This window comes from Erythrolamprus reginae, chromosome 3 (assembly GCF_031021105.1).
Source record: "Erythrolamprus reginae isolate rEryReg1 chromosome 3, rEryReg1.hap1, whole genome shotgun sequence".
NCBI lineage: Eukaryota > Metazoa > Chordata > Lepidosauria > Squamata > Dipsadidae > Erythrolamprus > Erythrolamprus reginae.
This window is the reverse complement of record NC_091952.1, coordinates 51163341-51185667: the sequence shown is the minus strand read 5'-3', so window position 1 is coordinate 51185667 and position 22327 is coordinate 51163341. Positions and strand designations below refer to the sequence as shown.

Below are 22327 nucleotides of genomic sequence, written 5' to 3'. Positions count from 1 at the left end.
TAAATACTAATAGAAACAATAAATTATATTCTGTACATTTTAATATGTGTTTGGGTACTATTTAAATGTTCTATCTTCCAGTATTATTCCAATATATTATTTCAATTTTGTTTTCAATTATTTATTTCAATATCATTTTCTAATAACTATTATTGATACTGAAAAACACCTTGAAAAGAAGCAACAAGAAACAAGGCTTAGAATTGTACAAAGCTTGTTCAGTGTTTGAGGTCAAAATTTATCTTTAAAAAAAAAATCAAGATTATAATGAAATTTTTAAAGTTGAAATTCCAAAACTTAAATAGTGTGCACATGGTAGCATTGTGTTTTTAAATATCTGTATGAAGGAATCTATGTCTTTGCATCAAGCAGTATATGCCTTCCTTCATTTAAAATAAATAATAATAAGAAACAAATAGGAATAATATATTTAAGGACATGTTAGGTATTTTTCCTCTGATCCAAGGAGACAATACTTTAAAAAATAGGAAGCCCTACTACATCTTCTTCAGCCATGTTTTTCAGAGAGTTATAACTATTTGCCCCTTGTGATGAATCTTTGTGACAAATGTCACTTCAGCTGTGATAAAATGTTCACTGAAACCCATTTCCTGTATGTGTTATTTCAGTGCGGATATTTTTTTCAAAGCACTATGGCTGTTGAAGAGGCATTTCTACTGAATGCAGTGCAGGATCCATTGGGTTTAATGTGTGACTTTAAGGCACTTGTCAATTTCTAGCAATGCAACTGCATAAAATATGGGATTTGTGTTCTGTCAATGTAGAACCCTGCAAAGTTCTGCCAGGTTTGTTTCAACCTATTTGTGAACAGAGAAGTCTATACAAAAACTATATCTAACAATTTTTTTAAACGGCTGCTATGCACAAGTCAGATTTCATTTCTGTATTTGTGAAGTACTGTAGCTTTAAATATATATATATATATATTACTATATATATATATATATATATATATATTACTATACATATATATATGTATAGTAATTTCCTGCCCATTTGTTCTTTCTCCCCCAAACAATTGAGACTAGGGTGTACAGTTTCATTTCAAACTAAATTTTTCAAGTAATGATACATCAGGTAAAAGGATGCCTCTTTTTATTTTTTCCTCCTCATTATCAGCACCATACTCCTTACGATGTTCCAATAAGATATAACTTTCCCAGCTTCACTTCTAGATACATAAGCCAGGCAATTTTGCTTCTCTACCGATTCCATTTAGCTGGACCTTAAAACCACTTGTTGTAGGATGAATCATAAAATATTTTATTTAGTAATGTTTAGAAATTGCGATCATCCCAAATAACTGCTATAAACACAGGCAAAAAACCCACCCCAGTCCAAACTCAGAAAATTGACAGGAAAATAGAAAATTGGGAAAGTGCAACATATGCCTTGTGAATGAGCTAAATGTTACAGTGCCAGGATAAATGCTCCACACAAATAAATTCATTGTAAATGCTCAACACATATAAATTCATTGTAAAACTGTATTCTAGGAGGAGAAAGAGAGAGAAGCAATAGAATTTGAGAGAGGGTGGGAATAGAACAATTTATCTGTCTGAAATATATGCTAAAACACATCTGCTAATGTTAACTTACTTATTCCACAGAAAATAAGAGAACATAGACAATGAGCAGCAATTTGTTCCATGAAGAAAAAAGAAAAATACACAAAATTTTGAAATGTCCTGGTGAATAAAAACTATTTTTTTTCCAGTAGATCTGCCCTGTGTAAAGTTGAGAAGGGGAAAGCTGTCAGACTGAAGTTGAATCCAGCAGTGTTATTTCACAACATGCTCTAAAAATAATAAGAGAAGGCAGAAAGAATGTTACAGTGCAGAAGTAGTCAATTTTTTGTTGCCGTATTTTTATATTTATTACAATGTTCTCCTTCTCACTAACTGTTTCCTGAGAAATAGTTGAGCCCAAGTGGTACTGTAGGAACTTACCAAGGAAAAGCACAATTACTGTATTAGTAATAGCAATAGCATTTTGATTTATATACCAAGACAAATTCCTTGTGTGTCCAATCACACTTGGCCAATAAAGAATTCTATTCTATTCTACACCGCTTCATAGTGCTTTACAGCCCTCTCTAAGCAGTTTACAGAGAGTCAGCACATTGCCTCCAACAATCTGGGTCCTCATTTTACTGACCTTGGAAGGATGGAAGGCTGAGTCAACCTTGAGCCTACTGAGATTCGATCTGCCAAGCTGCTGGCAGCCACTGATCAGCAGAAGTAGCTTGTAGTATTGGACTCTAACCACTGTGCCACCGAGGCTCTTATTGAGATGGAGCTTCTTAAATGGTCCTTCTCTTATGTGAATGAACCTTTGCAATAGCACTTCTGACAAAAAGCACTGGGAGCAATCCAACTGATTTGTTCAAATCAAGTTCTAAAATATCCTGATTGGTATCATGCAAAAAGATGGTGCTGGGTGACTAAAAGCCAACATTTTGATATTCCACAGTGTGCCCAATACACATTGCTTGGGCATCATAATTTAAATGAGGGCTATCAGACACCATCCTCCAAAGTGAGAAAAAAGAATTCTGCCATTTAAAACCAAGTACAGTGGTACCTCTACTTAAGAACTTAATTCGTTCCATGACCAGGTTCTTAAGTAGAAACGTTCTTAAGTAGAAGCAATTTTTCCCATAGGAATCAATGTAAAAGCAAATAATGTGTGCAAACCCATTAGGAAAGAAAGAAAAGCTCGGAATTTGGGTGGGAGGAGGAGGAGGAAGAAGAGGAGGAGGAGAGTCGGAAGGAAGGTGAGGTAAGCAGAATTTTTAAAAAATCCAAAACTTTAAGGGTTTTTTTTTTAAAAAAAGAGGGAGTCTGAGGCGGCGAGGAGGAGCATGGCCTCCAATACACCCGGCGCGAGGCTGCCTCCCATACACTGGTTGCTGCTGCTGCTATCTGCTACCTCTTCCTTCCCATGCTAAAAGACTCCCCTCTCCTCTCGCTCACTTGCTTTGTAGCCGGTGCCTTTCCTTCGCTGTGGTGACTCCTCGCCTGCTCAGATCAAACGGAGCATTTATTTTCTCTGGGCGCTGGCAGAGGTTTATTTCCTGTCCAAGTGCCCAGAGAAAGGAAAATGCTTCATTCGCTCTAGACTGCCAAAGCCTCCTTAAATGCCTTAAATGGCTGAGATTAAAGGGGAATGGCAAGAAACTGGCCGGGTGTTTGTGACGCTCTCAAATTTCCTGTAAAATTTTTCTGGGCTCAGGTTCTTAAGTAAAAAATGGTTCTTAAGTAGAGGCAAAAAAATCTTGAACACCTGGTTCTTATCTAGAAAAGTTCTTAAGTAGAGGCGTTCTTAGGTAGAGGTACCACTGTATGTAGTTTCCTACCATTAGCTACTGGTCATTTACCTAAGATTTTCATAATTTTCTCCAAATTAGTGGTCATATACTCAGGGGTGGGCTGCCGGGAGGTTGCAGGGGTTCGGGAGAACCTCTAGCTAAGATTTTGTGTAGTTTGCACAAATCCCACTCCTGGTTGGCCCTGCCCAATCCGTCCCTCCCAGGAGTCCCCACGTGGCCTGTTTTGAATACAGGTAAGTGCAGGGCACACATGGAGGCTTGGGGAAGGGGAAAAGGGGGCCTACCGGAAGTTCAGGAAGACTGGAACCGGGCCCATTTCTGGCCTCCAGAGCCTGAGGAAGCCATTTTCATTCTCCCGGAGGCTCATGGAGCCCAAGGAAGGCAAAGACACCCCACCCACCATGATGCAGCAGGCCGACTAGACCACACCCATCATGGCCATGCCCACCTAGTAACCGGTCAGAGAATCTCTTGCTAAAACATTTAAAGCTCACCCTTACATATACTCATCTGCAATTCTAGCCACTGACCAGCGTGGCTGGGAATTTTGAAAATTTCAGAGTCAAATCTAGAGAGAACATTAGTCTGGTAAAGATTAGCTTGTCCCACAATCAAACTGCTATACTTCAAGGAGATGCAGAATGTTTCTGACAGCTATACAAAACGTTGCTTGCTACACTGCCACCTGAATGGCACAAGCAAAGAATGCCTCGTGTACAGGCCTCATTGCTTTCATTGGCTCTAGCTAACTGCCTGCAGCAATTGCATTTTGAAGGATCTCAAAAGGCAGCCGCTTTTTATGATGATCAGGAAATAAAGTTTGTTTCCAGTCTGGATACTGTTTGTTTGTTTGTTTGTTTGTTTGTTTGTTTGTTTGTTTGTTTGTTTGTTTAAATTTATCCTCTTCCACAACTTGAATAGACTCCAAAGGTAGCAAATGAAAGAATCCAATGAGATGGTAATAATTATGCTCTTTCTTCTTAGCCCTTCTAATCCTTTAATTTCAGACAAAAAAACCCTCATAGAGCTTCATGGTTAGACTGTTCTTGAGCAGAACATAAAATGCATCACCATTCTTGACCAATTATATTTCAAAAAGAGAAAAACAGAAAAGGGGATAAAATAAAGTAAAAAAAGAAAAGGAATAATAACAAGGATGTGTTTGTGTGAGGCAGTAAATTATAAATGCACGCACATGCTGAGTAGCAGGCACTATTGTATGCTATTACATTCCAAACATTTTTTGTGCATATGGAAGAGGCAGTTGCTGTCTTTGTGTTTTCTCCCACCCTTTGTTCACTGCAGATATTTGGAATTTTTGCTTCGTCTAAGCCAGATGACCTGGTGCTCTCAAGAAATACTGGATAATTGATTAAGAATTTAACAGTCATATATTGCATAAGTAGTAGTCCAAAAGGCATTATCTCCTTCTGAGCTCATCAGATACAAAGGTGGAAAGCGGTGGGGAATCATAGTATAAGCAAGATACAGAGTCTGCACTGGAAACAAAGTTGTCTTCTCACATGACACCATGCCAGGATATTTTATTTTATTTTATTTTATTTTATTTTATTTTATTTTATTTTATTTTATTTTATTTATTTGTTTGTTTGTTTGTTTGTTTGTTTGTTTATTAGATTTGTACACCCAAGTTGCAGACCCTCTCTGAGGGGGTCAATAATTCCCCCCCAGGATTATGGACGGACAGATGGAATTGTCCTTGGGAGGCAGAACCCACAGCCACTCCATCTTATCCAGGTTGAGTTTGAGCCTGTTGACACCCATCCAGACCCCAACAGCCTCCAGGCACCGGCACATCACTTCCACCGCTTCGTTGACTGGACATGGGATGGAAATGTACAACTGGATATCATCTGCGTACTGATGATACCTCACCCCATGCCTCTGGATGATCTCACCCAGTAGTTTCATGTAGATATTGAATAGCAGGGGGGAGAGGACAGACCCCTGAGGCACCCCACAAGGGAGTAACCTTGAAGTCGACCTCTGACCCCCCACTAACACCGACTGCGACCGACCGGAGGGGTAGGAGCAGAACAACTGAAGAACAGTGCCTCCCACTCCCAACCCCTCCAGCCGGTGCAGAAGGATACCATGGTCGATGGTATCGAAAGCCGCTGAGAGGTCAAGAAGCACCAGGACAGAGGATAAACCCCTGTCCTGGGCCCGCCAGAGATCATCCATCAACGTGACCAAAGCAGTTTCCGTGCTGTAGCCGGGCCTGAATCCAGACTGCTGAGGACCTAGATAATCAGCTTCATCCAAGGACCGCTGGAGTTGAAGTGCCACCACCTTCTCAACAACCTTCCCCATGAAGGGAAGGTTGGAGACTGGACGGTAGTTATTAAGCACGGCTGGGTCCAGGGAAGGCTTCTTGAGGAGGGGGCGCACAAGCGCTTCTTTATAGAGAGTTGGAAAAACTCCCCTCCCCAAGGAAGCGTTGGTAATCTCCTGGACCCAGCTCCGTGTCACCTCCCTGCTGGCCGAGACCAACCAGGAGGGACACGGATCCAGTAAACAGGTGGCGGAACTCACAGCTCCAATGGCCTTGTCCACTTCATCAGGTGTCACCAGATCAAACTCTTCCCAGACAGGTGGACAAGTACGTGCCCCAGTCACCTCGACTGACTCTTTGTCAATCGACTCTGTTTTCCAATTGGAGTCGAGGTCGGCCCGGATCTGAGCGATTTTTCCCCCCCAGTATTGTGCTAAACTTAACATGTTTGTTAAACCAGTTTGTTTCTGGCTTAGCATGATGTATGAACAGGGCTAGTGTCTCCAAAGGTGGATTTTCATTAAGATAATATGTCTATTTGGTTTTCTCGTCAGTTTCAAATGATGGTCCAAATATAGGGAAAAGAGGAAGGAAACTCAGCTAGAGAATACCACACAATTCTAATTTTAGAATTGCTGAATCAGTATGTGTCTGCAACTCAGACATATGATGTGTTTCTGCTTAAGTTAGTTTTCAACATCTCTCATTAGGCAAGATGTTGTGTGCAACTGATGAGGTCTTGACAGTTACTATATCTTTATTCCAAAGCTCAAATGTTCTCTGGAGAAAAAATAACCACACCAATGTATGGAATATTGCAGCCATTAGTTTTCCAAACAAAAATCTACAGTACTTGAGCATACACCGCACCTGAAGATCCTTTGGACTATCATTACCATTTGGTCCTGTATCTTGACATGCTTTGTCACAGTCACCAGCCATTTCCCTAATTTCATTTTCAGGCAGTCTTGATTGGAAATGAAGCAAAGGAAGACAAAAAGAAGCAACGTTAGAAATATTAGAAGCAAATTTAGAATTTCTGTAACTTAGCAAATTCTTGCTTTTTAAAATTGGAATTGGAAAGGTCTTTCTTGGAATTACTAGGAGTTCAACAGTACTTTAAATCCACTTTCAATCTTGCCTCTAAATCTAAATGCTGCAAATAGCTTCTACAAATTATCATCATCATTAGTGTTCGCCCAGGTTCGCCTGGTGCACCAGTTGCGACCCTATTTGGACCAGGAGTCACTGCTCACAGTCACTCATGCCCTCATCACCTCGAGATTGGAAACTTCAGATCGTGCCAAATATGCCCATGTTACACCAACACTCCGCAGTCTCCATTGGTTGCCGATCAGTTTCCGGTCACAATTCAAAGTGTTGATTATGACCTATAAAGCCCTTCAGGGCACCGGACCAGATTACCTCAGGGACCGCCTTCTGCTGCACGAATCCCAGCGACCAGTTAGGTCCCACAGAGTGGGTCTTCTCCGGGTCCCATCAACCAAACAATGTCGCTTGGCGGGGCCCAGGGGAAGAGCCTTCTCTGTGACGGCCCCGGCCCTCTGGAACCAGCTCCCCCCAGAGATTAGAATTGCCCCCACCCTCCTTGCCTTTCGTAAGCTGCTTAAAACCCACCTCTGCCACCAGGCATGGGGGAATTAAGATACATTTTCCCCCTAGGCCTCTACAATTTTATGCATGGTATGTCTGTATGTATGATTGGTTTTTATAATAATGGCTTTTTAACTGTTTTTAGTATTGGATTATTGTTATGTGCTATTTTTTTACTGTTGTTAGCCTCCCCGAGTCTGCGGAGAGGGGCGGCATACAAATCCAATAAATAAATAAATAAATATTATTAAATTTATTTGCCACTCATCTCACCACAAGGCAATTCTGTTTTCAACAAATGTCATTTTCTGCTGTCAAGAATTCTGTCCTATAGAAGTAACATAAAAATATGGCATTTTAAACCATCTGAAAAAAAACATCAGAAAACTTTTGGAAGAATCTATTGAACTTCTTCCTAAAGGTCAGAGTTCTACCCAGATTTCCCCATATTGTATCTTATTAGCCGGTCCTCAACAGCCACATAAAAATCACTGAAACAGAAGAATAATGAGAGCTTCAGGTAGCTCATCACATCTCACATTATTTATTTGTGTGTTCCTGTGGCTGTATTTCTAATCTATCACACCAAGAAGAAACTATGCAGTTGCAGGTGGAATATAAGCAAATAGGGGGGAAAGGGATGTATGCATGCTAGGTTTGGCCAATTAAACAGCTGAGGGTCAATTTAATCACCATGGAGTAAGTTTCCTGTAATCTTAACATTAGGATAATGCAACACAGGTTTTGTACCACGGTGCAGAGAATGTTTAATAAAGGTTGCTTATAATCCCCTTCTTTCTGAAAAAGGAGACTCGGGAGTTAGAATATTAACTCATATGGTTTGGCTTTCTACTATGATCATATTTGCAGCTGGAAAGTTATCAATATCGTATCAATATATAGATAAATGTAAAACAATATAATTTTAATTATAATTTAATTTTAAAAATAAAAAATAAAATATACACAGTGGTTCTCAACCTGAGGGTCGGGACCTGTTTGGGGGTCGAACGACTGTTTCACAGGGGTTGCCTAAAACCATGGGAAAAGACAAATTCCCCATGGTGTTAGGAACTAAAGCTTTTATTCTGGTGCCTTGGAACATATTTTTACAATCAGACCAATAAATGTTTACAGTGGGGTTGTCTCCTGACCTTCCTTCCAATCAGCTTAAATCTCTGTTGGAGAATAGATGCTAGACTTATGGTTGGGGGTCACCACAACATGAGGAACTATATTAAGGGGTCGAAGCATTAGAAAGGTTGAGAACCATCGATTTATAAAACAATATAAAAATACCATTGTGAACATGACATTGGATCAATTCCATATTGTTTTTGTTCAGTCATTAAGACGTGTCCAAATCTATGAACCCCCATGGACCATGCCAGGCTCCGCGTCTCCCCAAGTTTGCCCAAACTCAAGCCCCCTGTAGCAATGACACTATCTAACCATCTCATCCTCTGCCTTCTCCTTTTGCCTATAACCTTTCTCAACATCAGATACTTTTCCAGTGCCTGCTCTCTTTTCGTTAGGTGGCTAAAGTATTTGAACTTCAACTTCAGTATCTGTCCTTTCAAAGAACAGTCAGGGTTGATTTCCTTTAGAAAATTCCACATATATCCATGGTAGTTGGATAAATAATTATCATATACTTCCATACTTAATTCGCAAGGAATATATTTTTTTAATAGGTGTTGTTTGCCAATATTTCAATTCTGGGAAGTTTCCAACATAAGGATGAAGAAAATTTTCAATCAAGAATTTTTTTGTTTGAAACATAACATTCTAGACCATTTGTTTCCACTTAATTTTTTTAAAGAATTATTGTCTTTCCATGTTTCCCCTGTCCTTTAAAAATTGTTACAGTGTGTTATGAGTATTGTGTTCCATTTACTAAAATTTGTGATTGGTATCATTGAAAATAAGCTTCAGTATAATTATTTTAAATTGGACAGTGACACCAAGTGGGCAAATCTAGTATTATCCCCAAATGCTACCGGTGCTTCAAATTCAAATATGCTTTTTACCTTCAATCCACAGTGAAAATTTTAAAAGCTCTCTTTGGAAAATAAATCTATCAGGTTGTCACTGTCTGTCTGTCTCTCTCTCTCCCTCCCTCCCTCTCTCTCTCTCTCTCACACACACAAACAAACACACATTCACACACACACACCGTGAATTAGTAGAAAATTTTCTTAGAAATAGAAGCATGGCTTCCTATAGGACATGGCAAGCTGAAAAACAAATTTGCCTCTTCCAATTTCTGTTGCACCTAATATTTAGGTAATTAAAATGCAGATTATTCGTAGAATTAACATTGGTTTTGGTTTTGCCTTACAGATGATATTGACTTTATTCAATGACTTTTATCCAACAGATACTGAAGTAGCTGCCCTGAATTTGTTTAGAAACATCAACTCTGTCCTTTCCTATTAAGCGAGCAGTAAGCTGAGATACCACTTCTTTTGGAATGAGCATACGCTCTGAAATATATTACTCTGTGAATTAAAAAGAAATTAAATTGCTAAGCTTAATCAGTGGCTTCCAAGATATTGGGTGCCCAGTGAAGAAGACAGAGAAATGATAGCAATAGCACTTAGACTTATGATATATACTGCTCCGTAGTCCTTTATACTACAACACTCTAGGTGGGATACAATGTCAGCATATCATCCCCAACAATCAGGGTCCTCAATTTACTGTCCACAGAAGAATGTAAGGCTGAGTCAACCTCGAGTCAGTCAGGACCAAAGTCCTGGCAGTTGACAGAATTAGGCTGCAATACTGCATTCTAATCACTGTGCACCATGGATGATGAAAGGGAATTGTGATTTTTGACCCCGAACAGATATAATAGAGGTGTGCTGTCCCCAGAGACAGAGATAGTTGGACTGTATTTAAGCATGTCTCTTTAAGATATTGCATTAGGGGAAATGTAGTGAAATTGCACTCTGGGTAATGTAGTTCTACATGTGACCACATTTGTGTATTCCTATTGGCTCTGACTTGGGATGAGGAGTAATTGGAGAGAACATTCCAGAGCGTCTTTGTTTTCACTCTTTCACTAAGCCAGCCAGCATGTAGATGCTCTACCTAGAGCCCAGATCAATTCAACCTCTTTTTACCTGCACAATGGAAAAGATTATACTGCAGAAGAATTGCATCACAACTGTGAGTTATTGTGAGAATTCCTGTAATAAAATGATCTGTGATATCTCTTTGTGCTGAGTTATCTGACTGGGAAAAGTTGAGCTTGTACCAGAACAAGAGGTAAAGGACTAAGAAGTAGAGAAATGGACATGACTTTATTAAGCTTAAGTTTTATTGAATTTATAAGCCATATATGGCATGAAAGATCTCTTTTTTCTGCACAATATAGTAATTAAAAACAAAGATTTCTATCTGTTAGTCAGTTCTTAGTCTAAACTCTTTATATACTGCCCATAGAACAATAGAAAAAAGTGAGAAAGAAAAGGTGACCTTCTTTTTCCTAAATATACCCCCACAGATCTGTCAGATTTTTCTTAATTTTCTTTTCTTTTACAAACAAAATGAAAAACAAAAAAGACATAAATAAAACTTGTTTTTGGGATATTTACATCCCCTTCTCATTCAGAATTTCGATCAGAGATTTATACATTTTTACCTTTATTTATTTATTTGTTTGTTTGTTTGTTTGTTTGCTTGTTTGTTTGTTTATTATTTTGTTAACATATTGCATCACATATTTACATACTTGCAGATTTTTATACCACACTAACTTAGAATCTCTAAATTGTTTGCCAGAGTTAACTTTCTTAACATAGTTCTTTTTAGAATCATTAGACTTTCATTATCTACAATGAGCATGTTCCGTCACTTTAATTTACACATTCCTATTATACCTTTTGTTTAATTAGGTTATGGGGCGTAAGAAGCAGATGGTTTGACTTTCTGGGTTTGTGCTGCTTGTCCCCAGTGAAGGGCTACCAATTTTTTTACTATCACACTGTGGGCATGGCTTATGCAGGATGCCCTGCATTTTCTTTCAACATCTTTCAGTGCAAATTGGGTGCTACCCCACTGTGTTCCCACCTACCCCAAATCCGGGCAGCAGCCCACCCCTGTCTGTCCCACTCAATTCTCCAAAGAATGAGAGGTACCCCTTAAAATATACTTACTCTAAGACACAAAAAGCCTTAGGGGAACTTGATGTTGCGGCATTGGGCTTTTCAATTCCATATATCATAAGATCCAATGTGGCTCCTTCTTCAGTTACTGGTGGCGTTGGAATAACCTGAACATTGGACTAAAAAACAGGACAGGCAGAACACAGGTAAGGAATTATTTGAAATTGCCCACTGTGTTAACTGAATCAGTAATGTTGTTGTTTTTACTGTACATGGGCAAGTTATTTTCTCTTTTCTCCATTAATAAAAAACATTTAATTATAGTCAATTATTATTCATAGACACCCAAGAATCTATTTGCCATTTCAAATAATTTTCAGTGTTTGATTTTATACTGGATTGTATAGACTGCATTACATTTTTGCTATTTGATGTTACCAAAAAGACCTAAGATTACATTGGGGAGCATACATATTGAATGTATACGCGTAATACGTGAAAATCATGTTCCTTGCAGCCCCTTGCAGACTTACCTGGATGGGTAGCCAAAGTGGAATCTGCAAATAAGAGTTATTTGCCTGGTGGGTAGTCATATAAATTGAGGAAATAAAGCCAATAAATAGGTAAACAAATAAAACTAAACATGCTTAACATCACACTGATGTGATAATTTGCTCTCAATGAAACAAAACATTTTAAATGCCTTTGCTTCATACTGAAGGCATACAGAAGGATATCTTTATGCCAGGTCCAGGCTGGTACATCAGTGGTGGATCGCCCAATCCGTTAGCAACCCGCTGGTGACATGACAATGGCGTCACAGATCCGGTTCAGTCGATGCGTACACTCCAATGAAGGGCTGCAAAAATTTTTACTACCACACTGTGCCGTGGCTTATTTTGTAGGTGTGGCTTGCTGACCATGTGACCAGGTGGGAATGGATTGGCGATCATGTGACGGGGTGGCTTAAAGGTCATGTGACTGGCTTAAAGGTGACCAACTTGACGTCACTCACGTCAAGGGTTTGGGTTAGGGTGCCTGGCCTCTCCTCGCCTCAAAGAGATACAATTTCCCTATCTATTTACTATTACTGAACATCCAAAATATACCATTTAATTCTATGTATACATGTTCTTATAGCGCATGTGAAATGTCGCAATGAGAACCGGTGGCAAAGTAAGTGGAACCCACCCCTGTGGTACATGTAGTTCTCAACTTACAACAATTCATTTAGAGGCCATTCAAAGTTACAACCATGTTGAAAAGAGTGACCTATGACCGTTTTTCAAACTTATGACCATTGTAGCATCCTCATAGTCATGTGATCAAAATTCATATGCTTGACAACTGGTTCATACTTATCATAGTTGCAGTGTCCCGGGATCAAGTGATCACCTTTTGCGACTTTCTGACGAGCAAAATCAATGCAGAAACGTAACTTAACTTAACAATTATAGTGATCCACTTACAGTGGATAGCAAAGAAAGTCGTAAAATGAAGCAAAACTCACTTTACCATCTTGCTTAGCAACAGAAATTTTGGGCTCAATTATGATCATAAGTCGATGACTACCTGTAGCAAGTCCCACCATTAATGAAGATATGAAGTACGTAACAACTGTAAGATGCAGTGAAGAGCAGTATAAAATATGCAATAAGTACAATCTTGGCGATTTTGACAATGTCTACTAATTTACCAACAGAATAGTTCTGCTACAACTATTTGATGGTACAAGTAGGTGTTGATCCCCGACAAGTAACTTACAATCTTTTAGACCTTCTTCAACAACCCACATTTATCCCACAAAACAAAAATAAAGCTTTCAGGTGTACTTTATGTGAATTTATATCAAACATCAACAACAGAGGCTATAAAACCAGCAGAACATTCACATCTACAGCAAAATTATTACACCTCAGAAGACAAAAGGATAAATCTACCTAGAATGATTAAGAGACTTCTGCCATTCATAATACGACCATTTTTTCATTAGAAAAAAAAAGAAGTAGGGTAAGTAAAATATTTAGTCAAAATAATAACTATTTTCTCTTACAAAGTAAATTTAAAGGTGTGCTTTATTTGGGTACACAAAATGGAAGATTATTGTCATGTTTTTAAAAGTCCCTTCTATTTGCAACTTTGCAATTCCATACTTTCAACAGCACCAGCTCTACCTATGAAAGGAGGTACTGTGCAACCAGCGGTAGCTACAGGGGTGGGTTCCACTTATCTTCCCTACTGGTTCGCATTGTGACGGAAGTATGAAGCCCTGTCACATCGTGCAAATGATACTCTGTCCATGTGTAGAACCCTCTGCTCCTGTGTGGATGGTTCTTTGCAAGCCACGGCAACCAGAGAACTGGTTCTGGGGCGTGGTTCACAGTTCAGTGAACGGGTGCAAATTTCTGCCACCGGTATGGATAAACTGGTCTGAACCGGCAGCAACCCACCACTGGTATAGAGTTCTGGGAGCGTCAGGTCTTTCTGTGAATGTTCATTTTCATATTTTACTGCTCATATATTCTATCGCAGTGTTGGCAAACCTATGAAACGGGTGCCCAAGCTGGCACGCGGAGCCATATCTGCCAGGACGCAAACCGTTGGCCTAGCTCAGCTCCAACATGCATGTGTCTGCCAGCCAGCTGTTTTTTTTGGCTCACACAGAGGCTCTGGGAGGGTGGTTTTGGCTTCCAAGGAGGCTCCAGGGGGATGGAGGGGGGCATTTTTACCCTCCACCAGCTCTAGGAAAGCCTTTAGAGCCTGTGGAGGGCAAAACATGAGCCTACTTGGCCCACCAGAAGTTGGGAAACAGGTTGTTTCCAGCCTCCCGAGGGCCTCCAGGGGTTGGGGGAGGCATTAAATTATGGGTGGGGGAAGCATTAAATTACGCAGGTGCGATAGCATGTATGCACGATCTTTCAGCATAAAGGTTTGCCATTATTGTTCTTTCCAGTAACACACTATAAATAAAGTTAAGTATGAATAAAATCTCAACATTTATACCATAGCATGTCCAAGATACTATATGGTTAAAAAAAATAACTCCTCCCACCTACATTCTACATATAGAAATTAACTGGAGCTGGTAGATATCTTTAAAAAAACTATGGGCAGCAGGTTGCAAGTGATGGCACCTAAGTGACCTTATATAAAGCGCCAAAGCTCAAATTTTATATTTCATTGGAAAAATCTCAAGAAACCCCAGAGCTGCAAGTTGGACTAGGAAGTTTAAAATGCACCCAAAAGAAGACAATGGCAGACTGCTCTTGCATCATAGCAATGCCACAGATATACCCCTTTTGTGATCAGAAATTAAATCTAGCACAGAGGGAAATGGTCAAGGAGTTCAGAAGAAAGATAGGGGAGAAAGTATCTCCCATTGCCTCTTTTGTCTCAGTCCAATCTAGCTTCCTGAATGACCATCACTATGTATCAGCCAATTGCACCTCAGTAGTAAAGCAAAGCAGTGCAAAAGCTGTGAGAAAAATAGCATGGGCCGCAATGTCCTGCATTCTGGTTTTCGTATTGTGTTCCAAAATTGCACCCATCCAAAACATTACAAAATGGTTACACTACAAAACATGGCAGCCATTATATTTTTTCATTGTGGCCACTTTGTTTTTTTCACTGTGTTGCACACTGATAGTGTCAAGGACAACATAGGAAAAATAAGAACGCATATGACAGCCAAACTATAATGATTCTCCCAAGCCACTGACTTTTGATTCAATGTTTACAATTGTTTTTATTTTAATCAAGTAAGTAAACGTGTCTGCCACTTAAGAACATTCCTTATAGTTAATGTAGTAGATTGCTGTAATAAGTGAAAACTGATGTCAGTTTATTTTTCCAAAGTGAAGCCCCCAAAGGCAAAACTATTAAACTTTTATGGAAAAGACAATTGTGCTGTTCTGATCTCAGAAGCAGACACATAGCAGGCTTGTAAATCAGGTTATATCTAATCAGCCACACAAAGGCTTAATGGGAAACTTCTAAAAAGTAAAGAAAGTGAAGAATCAATAAAACAACAACAACAATGCTAAAGACTAAACTAAAACTTAAACAATGACTTTAACAGCAGCATTTATTTAGAAATAGCTGTTTATGAGATTACCTCTCCCGCCTTGGATGTACCATGTAGTTTGACAGACTTTTAAACACCAGTAAGTCCACCTTTCCAACGCAGATCTATTATTTTTGCTGACAGAAACAGGTACTCCTAACTATGGGAGAGGTATTTCATCTCATTTAGGCTTTAGGACTCTTAATGCAATGTTGGAAGGCATGATTCTGCTGTGGATGCATTGCAAAAGCATGTTAAAAGAAGATTTGACCTCTCCAAAGTATTGAGAGGTCAAAAATCACAAACACAAAGCTTTCCCTCATAAAAGAAATCCCTGAAGATTAGATTTCTGGATGATTTCATTATGTCATTTGTTTCCCTTAAAATGTCTCACACACCTCAAAGTTGGTATTTTCTTTCTTTGAGCAATCTGTAGAATGAATGAAAATTGAAGCATGGCAGTAACTATGGAACTAGGAATATAGAATGCAAGTCCTGTCATCATTTATTAAGCCTTTCTATACTTTAAGAATCGAAATACCTCAAAGAATTCTGTTTTGCTCTGTTACTATGCACAAAGATATTACAACAATATAATTGCTGCTTCTTTGGGATGGATTTTTATATAATCTCAGATCACCCCAAATGGACCTTCTTAAACAAACGACATTCTAATATACCCCATCCAAAATGTTTAGAGTATTTCTGCATTTATATCCTACCTTTTCTCTTAGCGCTCAAGGGGGGCTCCCTCATTCCTCCTCCCCCCCCATTACCATATTATCAGTACCACAATAACACAACCGCATAGTGCAGTGATAGCGAACCTATGGCACGGGTGCCACAGGTGGCACGTGGAACCACATCTGCGGGCACGCAAGCTGTTGCCCTAGTTCAGCTCCAATATACATGTGTGTGCTGGTCAGCTGATTTTTGGCTCACTCAGAGACTCTGGGAGGGCATTTCTGGCTTCCAGAGAGCCTCCGGGAGGATGGGGAAAGGTGTTTTTACCTTCCCCCAGCTCCAGGGAAGCTTTTGGAGCCTGGGGAGGGCAAAACACGAGCCTACTGGGCCCAACAGAAGTTGGGAAACAGGCCATTTCTTGCCTCCAGAGGGCCTCCAAACGGCAGGGGAAGCTGCTTTCGCCCTCCCAACACATTGAATTATGGATGTGGGCACTTGCAAATGTAAGATAACATATGCCCATGCTTTTTCAGCACCGAAGGAAAAAAAGTTCACCATCACCGACATAGTGTTTCTGATTCCAGGAAAACACTGGTACTTTGAGTAAAGGAGGTGGTGACAGGGTAAGATGACTTATCAGCACCTCCTTAAACTTGTATATTTCTTGGAGAACCTAAGAAAACATGTGGTGTCTTTAAGGTCTTCAAACAGGCTGGTTGTCAAGTTCCATGTTTCAGCCTGCATTGCAGCAGCCAAAACAGATGATCTCTAAGGTACTTTGCAAGTCTAAAATTCTGTCTCTTTGGTCTAATAGAACACATCTCTTATGCTCTCAAACAATTTTCTTGGAATCATGGAATCATATATGTAAACCTCCAGGGTTTTGCTTTTGCTGTGGCTTTCTTACCTTCCAGAATGGAATTATATTGCTAATTTTTTTAAACTGTTTCTTGCAGCAGCAACAGCAGCAGAAAGGCAAGTGAAGAAAGAAAAAAAAAAGAGAAAGGAAAAGCCTTTCTAAAAGATTCTTACTATCTCATAATTACCACTTTAGAAGCAGGAAGCCTCCGGCGCTGCTTGTACATATTGATGAGCCTGTTCCAGGGAGAGAGCTCTGATTTTGGAGCTTCTTTTTGTACATATTCTACAGAAAAGAAAATCCACATCACAACAACATTCAACAGCCAATGTTTTCCCAGCTTCTGCCTCTTCGCTTACCCCAAACAATTAAAGTATCGTGCATTTGACTCTATTTACTTGTGTGGTGCAAAGAAAACAGGCAAAAATCAGAAGCAATTTAAAGTAACAAACTGCTCATTTGCCCAGAGCAGAAGGCCATTTGCACATGAACTGGGAATGTCTTTGTATTCTCCAGCAATTGACCAAACCTACCTGCAGCTCCCTCTTTGCTCCAGCTCTGTTCAATTAAGAAGTAGGGAAAAAAGGCATTAGTGGGTCCTAAATCCCGTTGCTACTGGTTCACTCATGAACGTGCACATGCTCGCGCACAATGCTTCTGTGCATGTGCAGAAGCATCCTGGACAGGCGTGTGGAGCCTCCTACTGCCGCCACCAGTTCGCTGAACCAGGCTGAACCGGGAGCAATCCACCGCTGAAGGGCCTTGAGTGGGAGTAAAATAGATTATAGAACAGCCGTTCATGGTAGCCAAAAATCACAAGTTGGTAGCACCTTTTCCGACTAGCACATTTTATTAAAAAGCATAAATATTTGTGAGCATCTAAAAACATACAATATGCTTTTTAAATGTGTCGACGATAAAAAAAAGTGCTACAAGATTCTTTCTAATTTTAGGAAAGTATACTGTAATCTTCTTCAAATTATACCATAATAGGATTTTCTTCTTCCTAAGAGAACCAGCCAATATACAGTGGTACCTCTACTTATGGACTTAATTCGTTCCGTGACCAGGTTCTTAAGTAGAAAAGTTTTTAAGAAGAAGCAATTTTTCCCATAGGAATCAATGTAAAAGCAAATAATGCATGCGATTGGGGAAACCACAGGGAGGGTGGAGGCACTGTTTCCTCCCAGGAGGTTCCTAGAGAGGCCCTATGTAGGCTTCTCCCCGCCTTTTCCAGATCCGTTTCCTCCCAGGAGATTCCTAGAGAGGCCCCACGGAGGCTTCTGCCTGCCTTTTCCAGTTACAGTTTCGGAGGCTCGGGTTTGTAAGTGGAAAATGGTTCTTGAGAAGAGGCAAAAAAAATCTTGAACACCCGGGTCTTATCTAGAAAAGTTCATAAGTAGAGGCGTTCTTAGGTAGAGGTACCACTGTAGTCACATATTGTGTAGTGCTACCAATAGTTCATTTCCCCCCCATTTTTTAATGGCCCTCTAGCATAATATAGTGTAACATATCTCCTGGTTTCTTTAAATACAACTTTAAACTCTCAGTATTCGTGTATTAAAGGAGATGCAAGCGATAAGATTAACAAAAGCTACCGCATTTGAAAAATAGATCAGAAGAACCTTCATTTTTCACCTTTCAGCAGATGCTCCGTTTCATCTTCAACATTATAATCCTTAATGCAATCCATGGATCCAGCAGACATTGAGATTCCACCTTCTGCAACTGGGGTGGTTTCATGCCTAAATCCAAAACATGGTTTTTATGAGTACTCCTCTGAAGTATAAGTTCCCTACACTTGACTCTTTACCTATCCTGGGGAAGGAGAAATTCCCATTTTTCTTCCCACCTTAATAACTATGCCCATAACCTATGGTATATTAGTGGCACTGCGTAAACGTAGGCAAAGAAATTGCCGGAGTGAATAAAACCAGCACTATTGACAAGAGTGCTGCTTGGAATGAGGAAGGGGAGTGAAATGGATTTGCTAGGATCACACATATCTGGAAGCTACACCCCTTGTTTGACTGTATAAATTAAGCTATTAATCTTTTTGCTAATCAGCCCAGCAACTCAGTCCCCATGATTATAATTATACAGTGTGGAAAACTCTTCACTCAGAAAAGCTTACATAAAGCATTAGTCCTGGTGTTATTGTTTATGTAAACCATAATATTCAAAGCTACCTTCATAGGATAACTAATTCTGCTAATTCCCAATTAGTACTAATTCTCACACAAAAGCCCCACAAAAGGTTTAGTTTGTGGAAGCCAAATTAACAGTGTCACATTTTATTTCAGAAAAATGCTTAGGATGTCCCCTCCACCCCTTTAAAGTAGCGTAACGTACTTTGTTTGCAGTGTGTTCTAAGAACCTTTCTTCTGTGAAACAAATATTCTGTTTTTTGCTCTTGGGTTTTATCAGTCTTCCACAAATCGGGGCACTCCGTGGCCTGCACTGGCTGCCGATCGGTTTCCGGTCACAATTCAAAGTGTTGGTAATGACCTTTAAAGCCCTACATGGCATTGGACCAGAATACATCTGGAACCGTCTTCTACCGCACGAATCCCAGTGGCCGATAAGGTCCCACAGAGTTGGCCTTCTCTGGGTCCCGTCAACCAAACAATGTCGTTTGGCGGGCCCCAGGAGAAGAGCCTTCTCTGTGGTGGCCCCGGCCCTCTGGAATCAACTCCCCCCGGAGATTAGAACGGCCCCCACCCTCCTTGTCTTTCGCAAATTACTCAAGACCCACCTTTATCGCCAGGCATGGGGAAACTGAGACATCCTCCCCCAGGCTTTTATATTTTATGTTTGTTAGGATGTGTTGTATGGTTTTAAACTGTTGGGTTTTTACATTTGTTCTATTTTAATATTAGATTTGTTTCACTGTTATATTGTTTCTATTACTGTTGTGAGCCGCCCCGATTCTTCAGAGAGGGGCGGCATACAAATCTAATAAATAATAATAATAATAATAATAATGAAACAGACTGGGCCATTCTCTGAAAAAACTCATCTAAGAGCACCAGCTCAGAGACAAGCAAATTTGTGCAACGTTGCCAAATGAACTCCGACAAATGCCAACATTCATTTCTGCATGTTTCTCAGTAAGAGCAGCTCTCCCATGAACAAAGTTACTATTATCATGTATTCATTAGATTTATATCCTGTTTTAGAGCCTACATGTGTCCCCCCCACCCTGTGCTAAGTCTAGTTCTGCTGGAATTTTCTCTGACATTACACCCTTTACTCCTGGCAGCCAGTCAAAAATGATAACAAGTGTACTGTATACTGTGAAACATTCCTTCCCAGCATATATTTATGGGTAATATAGAGCCTCATACCATGGACTTTGGTTAGCTGAAGACCCTCATGCCATCAATTTAGTGTATGATATTCTATCTAAAGGAAAGTTAACAAAACCTATTGTCTTAACCAATCATAGCCAAATAAAAATAGGAACAATTTGATAGAAACATAGAAGACTGACGGCAGAAAAAGACCTCATGGTCCATCTAGTCTGCCCTTATACTATTTCCTGTATTTTATCTTACAAAGGATATATGCTTATCCCAAGCATGTTTAAATTCAGTTACTGTGGATTTACCAACCATGTCTGCTGGAAGTTTGTTCCAAGGATCTACTACTCTTTCAGTAAAATAATATTTTCTCATGTTGCCTTTGATCTTTCCCCCAACTAACTTCAGATTGTGTCCCCTTGTTCTTGTGTTCACTTTCCTATTAAAAACACTTCCCTCCTGAACCTTATTTAACCCTTTAACGTATTTAAATGTTTCGATCATGTCCCCCCTTTCCCTTCTGGCCTCCAGACTATACAGATTGAGTTCATTAAGTCTTTCCTGATACGTTTTATGCTTAAGACCTTCCACCATTCTTGTAGCCCATCTTTGGTCCTGTTCAATTTTGTCAATATCATCTTTTTGTAGGTGAGGTCTCCAGAACTGAACACAGTACTCCAAATGTGGTCTCACCAACGCTCTATATAAGGGGATCACAATCTCCCTCTTCCTGCTTGTTATACCTTTAGCTATGCAGCCAAGCATCCTACTTGCTTTTCCTACCGCCCGACCACACTGCTCACCCATTTTGAGACTGTCAGAAATCACTACCCCTAAATCCTTCTCTTCTGAAGTTTTTGCTAACACAGAACTGCCAATGCAATACCCAGATTGAGGATTCCTTTTCCCCAAGTGCATTATTTTACATTTGGAAACTAACTAATTCCTAAGGTACTATAACTAGAAGCTAATTAATATACATCTCTGTTGGATTATTATCTAATCTTCTGTTCACATTCTGCCACGAATGAGACAGGGATTAAGTGAAGTATGCCAGTCAATCGAAAAAGAGAATCACTTTTACTTGTCCCTGATAGCATGGAAAACAGACTGTACACCATGAAAACTAGTAGTCTACTTAACACAGGGGTGGGCTATTGCCCGGACAGGGGGGAACGCAGTGGGGTAGTGAAAATGGAGCTCCACCCTAGAGCATCCAATTTGCACTGAAAGATGTTGAAAGAAAATGCAGGGCATCCTGCATAAGCCACACCCACAGTATGGTGGTAAAAATTTTGGTAGCCCTTCACTGACTTAACATGAGGCCAATCAGAAATATTGTTTCATATTATGTTGCGTAGCCACAGCATTGGTAGTCCAATACTTACTTTCCTAGTGTTTCTCTATCACTAGTATTATGGTCCTCCTCTCCTACAGCAGAAACTTTTTCATTGTTACTTAGTCTAGATTCAGCAAATGGGTCTGTGTCTCCTATGCCCATCCTGGTTGAGTTAAATAAAACAGAGAGTTTGTTCTCATCCTTAAGGGCAGTGTCACCAAGAGTTGCTTCCTTCATCAGGGAGAGCTCCTCAGTGTGGCTGCTCATTACCACTGGGCAGACTTCAGTCAAAGTCATCTTGGAAATAGAAGGCTCTTGGCTTGGGATGGCTACTTCAGTATCAGACAAGGCACAATCCAAGAGCTCACTTTTGATGTCATCTTTCTCTTTCACACCTGCCGTAGGTTTTTCCCCTTCTTGGGTCACATTCCTGCTGCCTCCAAATAGGTTTCGGAAGAACTGAATCACCCAGGCCCTGTTAGAAACAGAGGAGGCTGTAAGAGTTTCCATTGTCATCCGCTTATGGAGCAAAATGGCTGCTCCACTCACTTCAAACTGAAAATCCAACTGCTTAGAATCCTCTGGGAATTTTGAAGTTCTCCAAGAGGGTGGGTCTAAGAATGGGCACTTCCTGGATTTCAACATCTTGGATTAGATGTCTATCCTTCCCATTATACTTCCGCAGTTTAGTGGTTTCCAAACATAT

At 40.0% G+C, this 22327-nt stretch overlaps 1 protein-coding gene across 1 annotated transcript; it reads right to left on the bottom strand.

Annotated features, from left to right (window-relative positions):
* Positions 1-1730: 1730 nt before the first annotated feature.
* Positions 1731-22266, bottom strand: LOC139165322 (uncharacterized). Its single transcript, XM_070748520.1, has 6 exons — positions 21671-22266; positions 18619-18725; positions 17168-17265; positions 11426-11553; positions 6519-6615; positions 1731-1819 (listed from the first exon to the last, which is right to left on the bottom strand). The coding sequence occupies exons 1-6, from the start codon at positions 22264-22266 to the stop codon at positions 1808-1810; spliced, it is 1038 nt and encodes a 345-aa protein (XP_070604621.1). The 3' UTR covers positions 1731-1807.
* Positions 22267-22327: the final 61 nt, after the last annotated feature.

Coding starts and splice junctions, on each gene's coding strand:
- LOC139165322 (XM_070748520.1), bottom strand. CDS start 22,266: ATGTTGAAATCCAGGAAGTGCCCATTCTTAGACCCACCCTCTTGGAGA. Junction 18,726..21,670: donor GATAGAGAAACACTAGGAAA/GTAAGTATTGGA, acceptor TTTTGGATTTAG/GCATGAAACCACCCCAGTTG. Junction 6,616..11,425: donor AAGGCTTTTTGTGTCTTAGA/GTAAGTATATTT, acceptor TTTCCAATCAAG/ACTGCCTGAAAATGAAATTA.